The 13,547-nt window shown below is 39.3% G+C and overlaps 1 protein-coding gene across 1 annotated transcript in view; it reads left to right on the top strand.

Annotated features, from left to right (window-relative positions):
* The window catches only part of LOC125300812 (phosphatidylinositol 3-kinase regulatory subunit beta-like), a 75,311-nt gene extending 69,473 nt beyond the window's left edge, over window positions 1–5,838 (top strand). The window contains exon 13 of the mRNA XM_048252943.1: window positions 5,700–5,838. Within this exon, the coding sequence (XP_048108900.1) occupies window positions 5,700–5,769 (70 nt within the window). The 3' untranslated portion in view covers window positions 5,770–5,838. The remainder of the gene's footprint in view (window positions 1–5,699) is intronic.
* The last annotated feature ends 7,709 nt before the right edge of the window (window positions 5,839–13,547 follow it).

Here is a 13,547-nt window from a genome sequence, read left to right on the forward strand (position 1 = left end):
AAGGCAAGTAAACGTTTTTATACCATTTGAGTTTCCGAACACATACCCTGTAAATTGTATTACTACAGCATATTATATTTGAACATTTTTTTATTCAAGATAGGCCTGGGCCTATACGAGACATGTGCCATGCATTGACTTTATTCTGTGAATACATAGGCTATCTAGACAACTGACCTCACACAAGTAAGACATTTGTTGTTTCCTTTTGGCCATTTTAAGCCCATCATGTAAAAAAATGTCAGCCTTTTTTTTGCAGCCCAGAAGTGGAAACCACAAGTCTGCAACTGCTGGAACTCCAGTGTCCACCAGGTGGCAGTAAACAATCATCATATCAAGATATAGTAGCACGTGTCAAGTCAAGTCAGCTTTATTGTCAAATTCTTCACATATAGACCCTTTCAACAATAAAAACAAAAACAATGCTTGAACGTTCTTTTTGGGCCCCAATCTACTTCCTCTGCATTAAGATAACATATGGAATGTTAAAACGGAAGTCTTGTGGGGCCAACTATAATGCTGATAATGGAACTCTTGAAAGGGTCCATACTAAACATGCAGAGGAATCGAAAGTGTGTTTCTCTGTCCCACAGTGAAGAAAATGCGTAACAGATAAGACATTTCCTATCACAACAGTAAAAAAGTGATTAAGGACATTTTTCCTTTTCCTAAACACTAAACAACAACATCACAAGACAAAAACACAATGTCACAGGCAGCAAAAATGTGTGTTGTGATACAACAGAAAGCAAAAATGCAATAATGCAAAATATGTGTTGTCGGAGTGCAAAAAAAATGCTATATACAAAAAAACAGCAGCACCTTCAAATTCCAGAGTTTTGTGCAAAAAAGATGTGACCGGTGCCCAGGGTGTGGACCTAATGCCCAGGGTGTGGACCTAATGCCCAGGGACTCCAGAACAATACACCAGGTATCCTGAACCCAGTTTAGTCATCAATATGCACAGGTTCAAATACAAAAAGGCAGACACGTGAATTCCAATCAAATCAAATGTCCGTTTATTGAAAGCACTGTTGGGAGTGTGGTGTGATCTGTTGCTGAAACAGAAAATAACTGGCAGGGGTTAGAAACATATAAAAATATATGTTATTTTAGTGTTCTTATTGTATCTTTTTACTGTTGTGTAGGATGCATGACATGAGTTAAATAGCACAAGCAATTCTAACACATCAGCTGGGAATGTTGCACACACCAAAATAAAACAGAAAATTATACTGGCAGGCAGGGCTTACCTGGATGGGGGGGAAGCAGACTATCAAGGAAGGTGTCCACACATGCACTCTCACTGCAGAAAAGTGTTACACCATTGTCACAGCAAGCCACCACCGATATTCCATAGTACACTCCAAAGTGAAGTTCACAAGCCCGCCACCAGGTGACTAGCTACCCCCCCCGCCGAAGCTAACCCACAGGCCTGCCAACACATAAACTGATCAAAAAAGGAGCACAGCAACCACAAACACCAGCATGTAGGTTATACCAATTAAAGATGTAAAGCTATTGAGCCAGGAAAATAATCCTCGCTGGGATAAAAGCTAGGCATGCAGACACACTACAAACTCAGAAAACACGATCACACACACACACACACACACACACACACTAAGGCAAAAGCAAAACAGACCAGCAAACAAAAACAAACCCGCCTGGGAAATCCCAATCAAGCAAAGAGCAACACAAACAGGTCAGCTACCGCGACACGGAGGAGCTGTGATGACTTAAACACAAAAATAAGTGAAAACTAATGCTATGGACAAGACAGCAGCGTGACCGCACTAAACAAGCAAACTTGACGAAGCCATGCTACCTGTAACATAAATAGTCAACACTTAGAGTGTATCAGTGTCTCAAATGCCACACCAAAAGCTACAACATTCCGGTTTCATACAAACCAAACACTTGCAGTCACTGATTAGCCAGTAGGCCTAAAGAACGCTTTTAAACAGACACGCCCGTGCATTGCCATAAGCTGCAAGCATACATAAACAAAGAGCAATTAAGACCCGTAAGGCTAATAAAGGGAGATAATAAATATTTGGAAATGCATACCTGCAGGGGAGAGTTATCTAATGCTAGACAGGTCAGGTTCCATACAGCCACAGCAGAGTAAGGGAGACGCAGAGCTACAGATGGAAAGAGTAAAGTATTAAAACTAGGCATGAATAGCTTAACCAATGCAGCTAAATTGCAACATACCTGGCGATTGGCTCCCTGAAACCCAGGGACAAACCGAAATGAGAGACAGAGAGGACGACAGTCCGACCTACTAGGCACCTTTATACCATGGCCTAATACCAGGATCTGAATGAATGGATAGCTACATGCCTGCCCCGCCCCTCAAGTAGGAGACCAGTGTGTAAGGTAAGCAGGAGGAGACAGACAGAGCGAGAATGCAACTGGCTACAAAGATGCTACAAAAAACAGCAGCAACTTCAAAGTGTTTGACAGGAAGTCTGCTCTGCATTACAGTTTTTTCTACCACAACAACTCATCTGCAAACTCGACAAACTGGGACTCAGTACCTACCTCTGCAACTGGCTACTGGACTTCCTCTGTCAGAGGCCCCAAGTAGTACGTGTTGGCAACAATACCTCAAGCAGCATCACACTGAGCACAGGGGCCCCCCTGCCGGCTGCGTGCTCAGTCCGCTGTTCTTCACCCTGCTGACGCATGACTGCACTGCAACCTACAGCAACAATCACATAGTGAAATTTGCTGACGACACAACTCTGGTGGGTCTCATCACCAAGGGCTTAATGAGACTCAATACAGGTTGGAGGTCGACCATCTGACCACGTGGTGCAGGGACAACAACCTCCTGCTGAACGCCAGCAAGACCAAAGAGATTGTTGTTGACTTCGGAGAGGTCACACCCAACACCTGCCACTGACCATCGACGGTGCTGTGGTGGAGAGAGCGAGCAGCACCAAATTCCTGGGGGTGCACATCAGTGAAGACCTCTCCTGGACCACCAACACTGCATCACTGGCTTAAGAGAGCTCAGCGCCGCCTGTACTTCCTATGGAAACTCAGGCGAGCAAGTGCTCCACCAGCCATCATGACCACATTCTACCGAGGCACCATTGAGAGCATCCTCTCCAGCTGTATCGCTGTGTGGGGCGGAAGCTGCACTGAATACAACAGGAAAGCCCTGCAGCGCATAGTGAACACAGCTGGAAGGATCATTGGTGCTTCACTCCCCTCCCTGAAGGACATTTACACCACCCACCTCACCCGCCCATGCTTACCAAAATTGTGAGTGATGCAAGTCACCCCGCCACAATCTGTTTGATCTACTGCCCTCTGGGAAGAGGTACAGAAGCCTGCGCCCCCCAAGACTACCAGACTCACCAACAGCTTCATACACCAAGCTGTAAGGATGCTGAACTCTCTCCCCTCTCCCCCCTCCACCCTCAGCTACATAACATCCTGGACATTGGACCCACAATGGTCAGCCTGCACTACTCCACTTGCACACTTGAACACTTGCACACTTGTACACTTTTTACAACTTGGTGTTGTTGTCCTGAAAACACAACACTTCTGCTGCTCTTACATAACTTGCACCACTATGCCACTTTCTTTATTACTCAGGTCAAACAGAACTACCCAAGCCTCTTATTGGCCTGACTTTGCACTAGTTTTTTTATTGACTGTCTATGCACAATTTCAACAAAATTTTGCTGCTCTTATTTTTTCATTATTATATGTGCCCTCTTATTTACTTATTTACTTACTTTTTTGTTTACTTGAATGTTATGTTTGTCTGTGGACTTAAAATTGGTAAAATATGTCTTGTCTTCACCGTGGGATAGTGAGAAACGTAATTTCGATCTCTTTGTATGTCTGGAACATGTGAAGAAATTGACAATAAAGCTGACTTTGACTTTGACTTTGACTTTTCTGATTGCTTAAGCACATTTTTTGTAACTTTGGCTATTTTTGCAAAACTCTACACACAAATAGGAAAACCTTTCACCCAATCAGCAAAACACTGTAGTTCTCTTGCAAAAGCTAACACACCTTGCTTAACTCTTCACACCTTCGTAAAAATTATGTTTTCGTATCAAACAGTAAACACAAGCCATCACAATAGTAAGCACACAATGTGCCAACTACACACTGATGGTCTGAATAAAAACACATCTGGCTTTTGCTTTCTCTGTGAACAAGGTAGACTATGTCAGTTTGAGGTCATACTTTTGTCGTTCTGTAAACATACAGGGATCCAAACTTCAAGTATTGGTATTTATTTACACACATCAAAACAAACACAAGTGTGTTTTTTTCCAAGTCAAAACACAAAATAGCAATTTCACTGAGACAAAACAAATCAGTCTACATTGTGTCGTCTCTCTCAAAATTCCGTCTACATCACATGCAATGTCCTAGTCCAAGGCACCGGGAAAAATATATTCTGGAATGCCGTATCCAGGCCTGACATGACAATATTTTGTCTGTAAAAGGGCTATTTCTTTCTCTTCTCACTCTTCCTGCTCCCTCCATTGTACCCATTGTACATTACCCGTGGCTTATTTATAGTGCTTAGGCTGATTGCAAAGTGAACTAATTATCTAAAACAGTTTTCACATGAGAAAGTGTGCCAGAGAGTTGGCAAAATACTGTAAATAATAGCCATACATGTGTATGATTTGCCAGGAGTGTGTTGATCATTCGGAAATTGAGTGTAAAGCAGTGAGTTGTGTTTACAGTTTCGCAAAAAGCGTGCTGTGCAGTGAATTGTACCTACAGTTGTGCAAAGTGTGTGTTACAAAATTGCAAACTGAGTGCAAAGCAGTGTTTGTGCTTTTAGTTTTGTGAACGTGGGTGGTTTTGCTATAAGTATTAATAGTATTAACACTGCTTTGCACTCAGTTTGCAATTTTGTAACACACACTTGTACACTTTACAACTTGGTGTTGTTGTCCTGAAAACACAACACTTCTGCTGCTCTTACATAACTTGCACCACTATGCCACTTTCTTCATTACTCAGGTCAAACAGAACTACCCAAGCCTCTTATTGGCCTGACTTTGCACTAGTTTTTTATTGACTGTCTATGCACAATTTCAACAAAATTTTGCTGCTCTTATTTTTTCATTATTATATGTGCCCTCTTATTTACTTATTTACTTACTTTTTTGTTTACTTGAATGTTATGTTTGTCTGTGGACTTAAAATTGGTAAAATATGTCTTGTCTTCACCGTGGGATAGTGAGAAACGTAATTTCGATCTCTTTGTATGTCTGGAACATGTGAAGAAATTGACAATAAAGCTGACTTTGACTTTGACTTTGACTTTGAATAGTTTTAGAAATTGTGCTATAAGAATCACAGTTTTGTTTAAGCATTTAGAAAAAACTGTAAGCATTATAATAGTGGATTTCATGTGGTCCAGTGGCAATTTAGCATAGAGTTTGTACCTCTTGCCAAAGCTAAAGCTGCTTTATGATTGGCAAGCATACTGCTTGCCTGCAGACTGCAGAGTTAGAATATGGAAAGTAAACACACTTGCTGGTTTCATTTCTTTAAGTTTCATTTCTGATGTACTGCCCCAGCGTGGCCACACTGCCTGACCTCTGCTCAGATAGAGAGCTAATAAAGCCTCTATGTGACAGATATATAGGGCTGGGAACGTCTTACTCGAAAGACAACTAAAAGAAAGGATGTCCTTTCAGGAGTGGGAGATTACTTTTAAGGAGAGGACTGAAGAACTTGTGGAAGATTATGGAGACAGCTGGCGGATAAAGTTTGACGACAACATCGAGCCAGACAACCCAGCCCATGACTGGTTTCAGTATATCCGGGGAGCTTTTGCAAGGTAATGTATGAATTTAATTTAGAAACATCCCCAGAGGAAACTTTTGCTTCTCATTTGTATCCCTTCTGTTGCTAAGGAGGCAAAATGGTGATTCTCTTTTAAGGATCATTTAAGTATTACTTTTGTCACAATTATTTCTCCTAATTTTGCCTTAGGAGAAATAAAACAAGCAAAAGATGAGACACATACCAATAAGACAAGTAGGAGTCACATAAGAGATATTAGTTTGAGAAGCAGGAGAAGTACAGGAGATCTCTTATATGTTTGAGTGTAGTCTCACTTACAACTTGTTTCTCCTTAGGAGAAATAATAGAGCAGATGGAGTCACATAAGAGATATTAGTTTGAGAAGCAGGAGAAATACGGGAGATCTCTTATATGTTTGAGTGTAGTCTCATTTACAACTTGTTTCTCCTTAGGAGAAATAATAGAGCAAATGAGGAGACATTGCAATGAGAAACTGTTGAGAAGTAGGAGTTACAATTGAGAAATCAGTTTGAGGGTCAAAAAAATAGGGCACTCCATAGCATTTCAAACTTTTATTTTATAAAACAAAGCAAAACAGTTGTACTTTAAAAATGGACTTTAAGCAATGGGAGCTTGCACAGTTGCACTTTAAAATGGACTTCAAGCAATGGAAGCATGTTAATGCCTTGATATGTTCTTTTTAAAAATTGTGTATTCTTATTTTTTATTTTTTTGTGTGTGTGTGTGCACAAGCAAATTGCATTGTACGGACCAACTGCACAATGACAATTTAAGTCTATCTATAAATCATACAACATGGAGAAATGAACTAATAAACAATACTACACAAACAATACAAACTGAACTTGTGCCAAAGCGTGCCATACTGTGTACAATGGTGGATGAAAGCGTGGGCTGGTCAATCTGCGTCTTTTATCCTGGTGGTGGAACCAACCAAAGGGAGGAGGGAGAGAAGAGCAGAAAATAGAACATTGTTAGTTTGTGAGCCACTCAAAAATACAAAGTAAGACATTTGTTTGACCGTCTGCTTTCATAACTGTGGGAATTTTGATACAGCACAAAGATCAGACACACCTTATTAATCACTTAAACACAGAATGGGGGATGTGATAGCTACCACTCACATTTGCTATATGTTGCCCAATTGAAAAACAGATTGTATTGATATATTTGTCAAGCTTAAACAAGTTTGTTGAATTCCCTCACCTCATCTAGTGAGTAAACTGTATTGTCAGGCTAGGATTAACCCCTATCCAGCTTGCCACTAGGCAAAACCTTGTTTTGGTTGGACTAAGCCTATTCAGTGTAAAAAAAAAATGGGCATCTGAAAATAGTTTAGTTCAGAGTCCTGATGTCAAAAAAGTAATTTGGGCAATTTATTTTGTCATCTGGGAGCTGGCTCCATAGTCAGAACGCATAACAACTAAATGCAGCGTTGCTGTGATCAGTGAGGTTTAAGTGATGAGTATTACTGAAACATGTCACACAGTCTCATTGAAGGGCAAATCTGGTGTAAACTGATTCAAAGCCTTGTTGTTCGAGCTCACCAGGCACTGTCCAAAGGACAAAGAACAATAAAATGTGTCATAACCTAGACAAGTTATGGACAAGAAAATAAAGCTGACTCAATATGGCAAAAAAGCCTTCGGTATCTTCTTTCCATTACAGGGTTTCCCCAGGTTTGACCACCCCAAATAAGACTTTTTTTAAGACCACTTCCATAAAAATTAAGACCTACATCACACCCATTATGCGGTTGTAAAACACCAGATCAAATCCATAATGACAATTAAAACAACACTTCCCCATGATGTGCTGTCCTCTCCTTTTGACTGATTATGTTGATTCATTGCTGCCGGTGCAAAAACCCAAAGTATTGTGTGCGCATATCCTAAGAAATTAGACTAGTGTAGCTGCCACGATACCAAAATTATTGTTTCGATACCGATACCACATCAAGAATTGCGATTTCGATACTTCTTTGATAATTCTTAAAAAATGTATTTGATTTGGGGGCCCAGACCACCTTGACATCATCAGTAATATTGAATATAGTGTTATCATTCACACCAGTGGGCATCCTAGATTCTGCTTGACTCTTTTCACACACACGGAAAATTATGGCTTATTTCATATGTTTCTATTTCATATACCTTCGAATTCATATAAAGTGTACAGTTAATGTATAGTATTTTTTAATCTGCATAATTACAGTGCATGAAAATACTGGGTCAATTAAGACTACACATCCTATTCAACTGTTTCCTCTGTCCAAAACTGTTTCAAAATAAAAGTCCTCACACTGTTAAACAATGTAACCCATTAAACTACTGAACTTTTTACATTCAACTTTTAAACGGTCTACTTTTAAACTATAATTAAACTATCTATCTATTAAACTAGCTGTCTATCAACAACTTTTAAACTATCTACATTCAACTTTTAAACTTTTAAACTATATACATTCACTAGCTGTCTATCAACAACTTTTAACTTTTCATCAACTATGACTCCTACCCACTGTAGCTAGTTAGCATGGTTAGCAAAGTTAGCATTTTAGCATTGCTAACATTTTTAGCAAAACTGCTAAAAATGATTAGCTAGGTTAGCTAAGTCACATGGTTAGCATAGTTAGCATGTTAGTTAGCATTTTTAGCAAAACTGCTAAAAATGATTAGTTAGGTTAGCTAAGTAACATGGTTAGCATAGTTAACATGCTAGCTAGCATAGTTAGCATAACTGCTAAAAATGATTAGCTAAGTAACATGGTTAGCATAGTTAGCATGCTAGCATGTTAGTTAACATTTTTAGCAAAACTGCTAAAAATTATTAGCTAAGTTAGCTAAGTAACATGGGTAGCATAGTTAGCATGTTAGTTAGCAAAACTGCTAAAAATTATTAGCTAGGTTAGCTAAGTAACATGGTTAGCATAGTTAGCATGCTAATATGTTAGCATGCTAGTTAGCATGACTACTAAAAATGATTAGCTAAGTTAGCTAAGTAACATGGTTAGCATAGTTAGCATGCTAGTTAGCATAGTTAGCATAACTACTAAAATGATAAGCTTGGTTAACATAGTTAGCATGTTAACATTGCTAGCATAGTTAGCATGTTTAACAAAACTGCAAGAAAATGTTTAGCAAAACTGCTAGAATATGTTAGTTAAGTTAGCTAAGTAGCATGGTTAACATGTTAGCATTGCTTTTTTACTATAAAACATTAGCTAAGTAAGCGTGGTTAGCAGAATTACAAATCTTAGCATAACTGCTAGAAAACATTAGAGCCATTCCAACTTTCAGTTATCGTCAAAGATCTACCTATACACAGCCATTAAACTATTTGAATATCAACATTCATTAAACTGCTAGAAAACGTTAGCTAAGTAGCATGGTTAGCAGGTTAACATTGCTAGCACTGCTATAAAACATTAGCTAAGTAGCATGGTTAGTATAGTTAAAAATCTTAGCATAACTGCTAGCAAACATTAGAGCCATTCCAATTTTCAGTTATCGTCAAATATCTACCTATACACAGCCATTAAACTATTTGAATATCAACATTCATTCAACTTCCAGTCCGTCAACAACTTTTCAACTATTTTCCTTCAACTTTTAAACGGTCTACTTTTAAACTATCATTAAACTATCTATTAAACTAGCTGTCTATCAACAACTTTTAAACTATCTACTGTCTATCAACAACTTTTAAACTATCTACATTCAGCTTTTAAACAGTCTACTTTTAAACTATCAACTTTTATTAAGCTATGCAACCACCATGTCTATCCTAGCATCACCGTAGTAACCATCTCTGTATTATCTGTTTTAACTATACATGATATTTTACATCACAACGTTAGCATTTTCATGCACTGGTAATTCCTTGGAATTGCATTTCTAGTTACTATTAATCTGCTTAATTGCTAAACATATTTAGTCATTTGAATACTTAATATTTATTTTTAAACTATTACACCTAGGCAAATTTTAATGTGGTGTGTAGGCCTAGGTGTAATTGAGTGTTTGTCACTTTAAGAAATACGTGAGTAATTACTGTAGCCTTCAGTCTCACGGTTTTAGGCTAGTGAATAATAGTTGCACATAATGCATAAGGATATGTGGATGCAATTCATTGTTGTCTGTCATTAGATAAAATAAATGTAAATAAAAACCTATCAAGTTCATAGAAGGGATCATGTTCAATAATGATTTTAGCACTAATTACGAATGACATACATGACCTGAGCTAGCAGAATTAGTTAGCAAGGAGCTCAACACTAAATTAGACGATCTCTGATGTTAGTCAACCCCCTGTTGAATTTTCACATTGCTGTTGTTTTTTCCTAGCCTAGAAATCTAGACGCACCCTAGCGGCGGCAAATTAATTTGCTCAGCCTGTACGTCTAGTATCAAACCATAGGGATTGCTATTGGCTGGCCGTGGGGCGCCATCCAATCACAGCGCTCTATTTTGTTAGAGAGTCTTAAGGCGGGCTTAACAGGATGGCGACAGTCCTGCGACAGTGAACAACAAGGAAGGTGGCTATGGCAAACGAAGAGCGGTTGTTTGAATCAGCGTTGGCGTCAACTTTGAAGGAGTTGGACTTGTGCTTTTCTTTGAAAGTTGAGCAACACAATGCACTTAAGTCATTCCTTTCGAAGAAGGATGTATTTGCCGTTTTGCCGACCGGATACAGATATGGTCGTAGCGCTGGCCTATTGCATGCCTAGGCAGTTTGAAAGACAATTCTCTGCCCGCCCCTTGGATTAAGCGAGGTGAATGGCTCGATTCCAGACTATACATTTCAATGATGTAGGATGGCCCGCCAGGCTAGTTTTTTCCCCCATTTCACCTTGCTTGCAGGCTAGTTTAATTAAAATTCAAGACCTTCGTTTAAAAAATTAAGACTTTGGCAACGGAATTTAAGACTTTTTCAGACCTTAATTAAGGAACATGACATTTAAGACCGTTTAAAAACTTTTAAGACCCCGCGGCTACCCTGCATTAGGTCAGGAATACCAAAAGTACTTCTATATGGCTCTGGGCTATACTTCCCTGTCCATAACTCAGAATTGGCTGTGCCACATTTTCTTTTTCCTATGAACAGCACACAGTGATTTCCAACAAGAGCTATGGATCAATTCATACCGGATTTGTCCTTTAAGTGATTTGTAAACAAGGAGTGCTTTAGGGTCAATCCGGTAAATCAAAGACAATGACTCAATATTACATCTAAATTAGCCCAAAACATTTAGCTCTGATCACTCAAGAGACACTGACAATTGTCAAGAACAAAAACAAAATACAGAAAATACAGTATACACCAGGGGTATTCAATTAATCTTCAGCGAGGTCGTTACGGAAAATTTCCTCGAGCAAAGGTCCGGAGCATCATAATGTTTAGGCTATGTATATGTATGTATGTATAGTATATATACAGGGGCGGAGCCAGAGGGGTGGCTCCGGGTGGCACAGGCCACCCTTGAGATTCGACATTACACACCCCAGGTGCCACCCCAAATCCTAGTCTACGATTGGCCATTAACATGGTGTAAGGCGGGACCTTTCTTGATGCACTTGCAAGTGTCAGACGTCAGAAATGTAAGTGGCAAACACACTTGCCTTTGTTGGCCTGCGGCACAATTGAACTGCAGAACGAAAGGTTTCCCCGATCAGGAAATACTCCTTAATACGCAACTTTGTGTAGGCTTTAACAGAGGTAGCCTAAATATCGCGCCTTATGACATGACAGCTAAAAAAAAAAAAAAAAAAACATTTATTTCACTTGTCTCGCTGGATTGAAGGCAGAATGTGGGCTGTTGCGCAAATAGATGAATGAGGGTCGGGAGATTCCGTTAACAAAAACCTAAAGTTTTGCTAACATTTTCTCCATTATTAGCGTAAAATATGTCTCCATGCAGGGCAGGGCTGGTTCTATCCTAGGCTAGGCTACTATATTTGGGTGGGCTGGTAGAAATATTGGGTGGGCAAAATAGCAAAGCTGTCAAATTGGATCAAAACTACAGTGGGCATTGCTTTCAAATGACCACTTCATTCGCGCATTACGCGGCGTGAAGCTGCGTGAAGCTTTGGTACCACTTTCAGCCACTGCGTCGCTCTACCACTGTACATCGCTCTGCCTGCGGTCCCTTCTGAAAAAGCAGGATCAGGATATAATTGTTGCCGAGAGTAATCCCAGCCTACTAATTCAATAACAAAATAAATCATGCATAATTAAACATTACCTCGATTTAGGCTACTTGGGTATGGCTTAAGGCTTGACTACACGGTGGTAACGAAAAAATCGAAATCGAAATTTGCTGTCTACATTATTGTCAGTGTTGGGGTTAACGCTTCGCAAATCAAAAAACAGTGGTGTGATAATTGAGCCAGTAGAGAAATAACTGTTCAGAATTAATCTGTAGCCTTGGGTAGGCTTCTGCAGAAAACAATGTTGTTGCCGATTTAATACTATCTGGCGGCGTTTTTAACAGGCTACATAATAGAGGCTTAGACAACTATGACCCACGCTTTGGTTTAAGTAAATTAATTTGCCCTACTTCTTGACTGCAATGTAGTCAATTGACTGCTTGACATGTCATTTTTATTTTTCTGTACAATAAACAAATACATCTGCTTTATGCAGCAGAATTACATTTATATTTGGAACTTACCTAGTCCAATGCATCGTTCCACTACGTTAGTGTTTCCCAAAACCATAGTAGCAACGAATGTTCGCAACCACTATCGTAAAGTTGTGTAGTTACAACTACACCTCTAGACCTGTGGTAGAATGCTAGAAGCATAGTTCCAGGGATCTTCATGTCAAAGACGTCACTGACGCCAGTAATTTGTTTGCAAATTAATAATTATAAATATATTTAGGTTTCTAATTGATATTTACACTTCTAACCACCATACATCCATATTTTAAAATGCCCAAGTCAGAAAATACATAAATTAAAAGTAAATTTGCAGCCATGTGCACGTAAGTAAAAGTCACACACTTGCAGATAATAATAAGGTGGTGCGCACTTTTTGACGAGAATATGTAGCCTTTGATTTTCATGGGGGGGTCCTTGTTAGTTTACGCAAACCAAGCCAAAAAGGCTGATTCTGATTTTGATAATATGATCTGCACAAAAGATAACCTTAGGTAAACAACGATGTCAATATTGTTGTCAACGTCTTAACCCAGATTCGAACTCTTGGACAGGGGACTGGTAACTGCTGTGCAACGGCCTTAACGCAATGCGCCACAGTGCAGGTGCCCATTCATGTGCTACTAAACGTCATTAACCACCTTAGTCCAGACTACTGAAGTTTGGAAACTATCATGGTCCAAACTGTAAGTACGACAGTTTTGGGAAACAGTCGTAACTTACATGTTGGTTAGTTGAACGATGCATCCTGTTAGTAAAAGCTAACCTCCGTGAGTTGTAACGGGAAACCCCCAGATCAGCTTGTAGGCCATTAGCAATCTGTTTATTTTATTTTATGAAGCCTACACAGTATATCACATGCCACATTCTCACTTTCAATAGACAGATGCAATAGATTGGTCAAGTATTGAGTATAAAGCAATTAAGATAGTACCCTATACAAAAAATACTTCATACTATCATACAAATTCGATAAAACGAATAGCATTTTGCAACTTGACAAAACACTGGATTAAATATCGTAGCCACAGGAGAAAACTTGTACATCCATTGGCCC

The sequence above is a fragment of the Alosa alosa genome, chromosome 9 (genome assembly GCF_017589495.1).
Source record: "Alosa alosa isolate M-15738 ecotype Scorff River chromosome 9, AALO_Geno_1.1, whole genome shotgun sequence".
NCBI lineage: Eukaryota > Metazoa > Chordata > Actinopteri > Clupeiformes > Clupeidae > Alosa > Alosa alosa.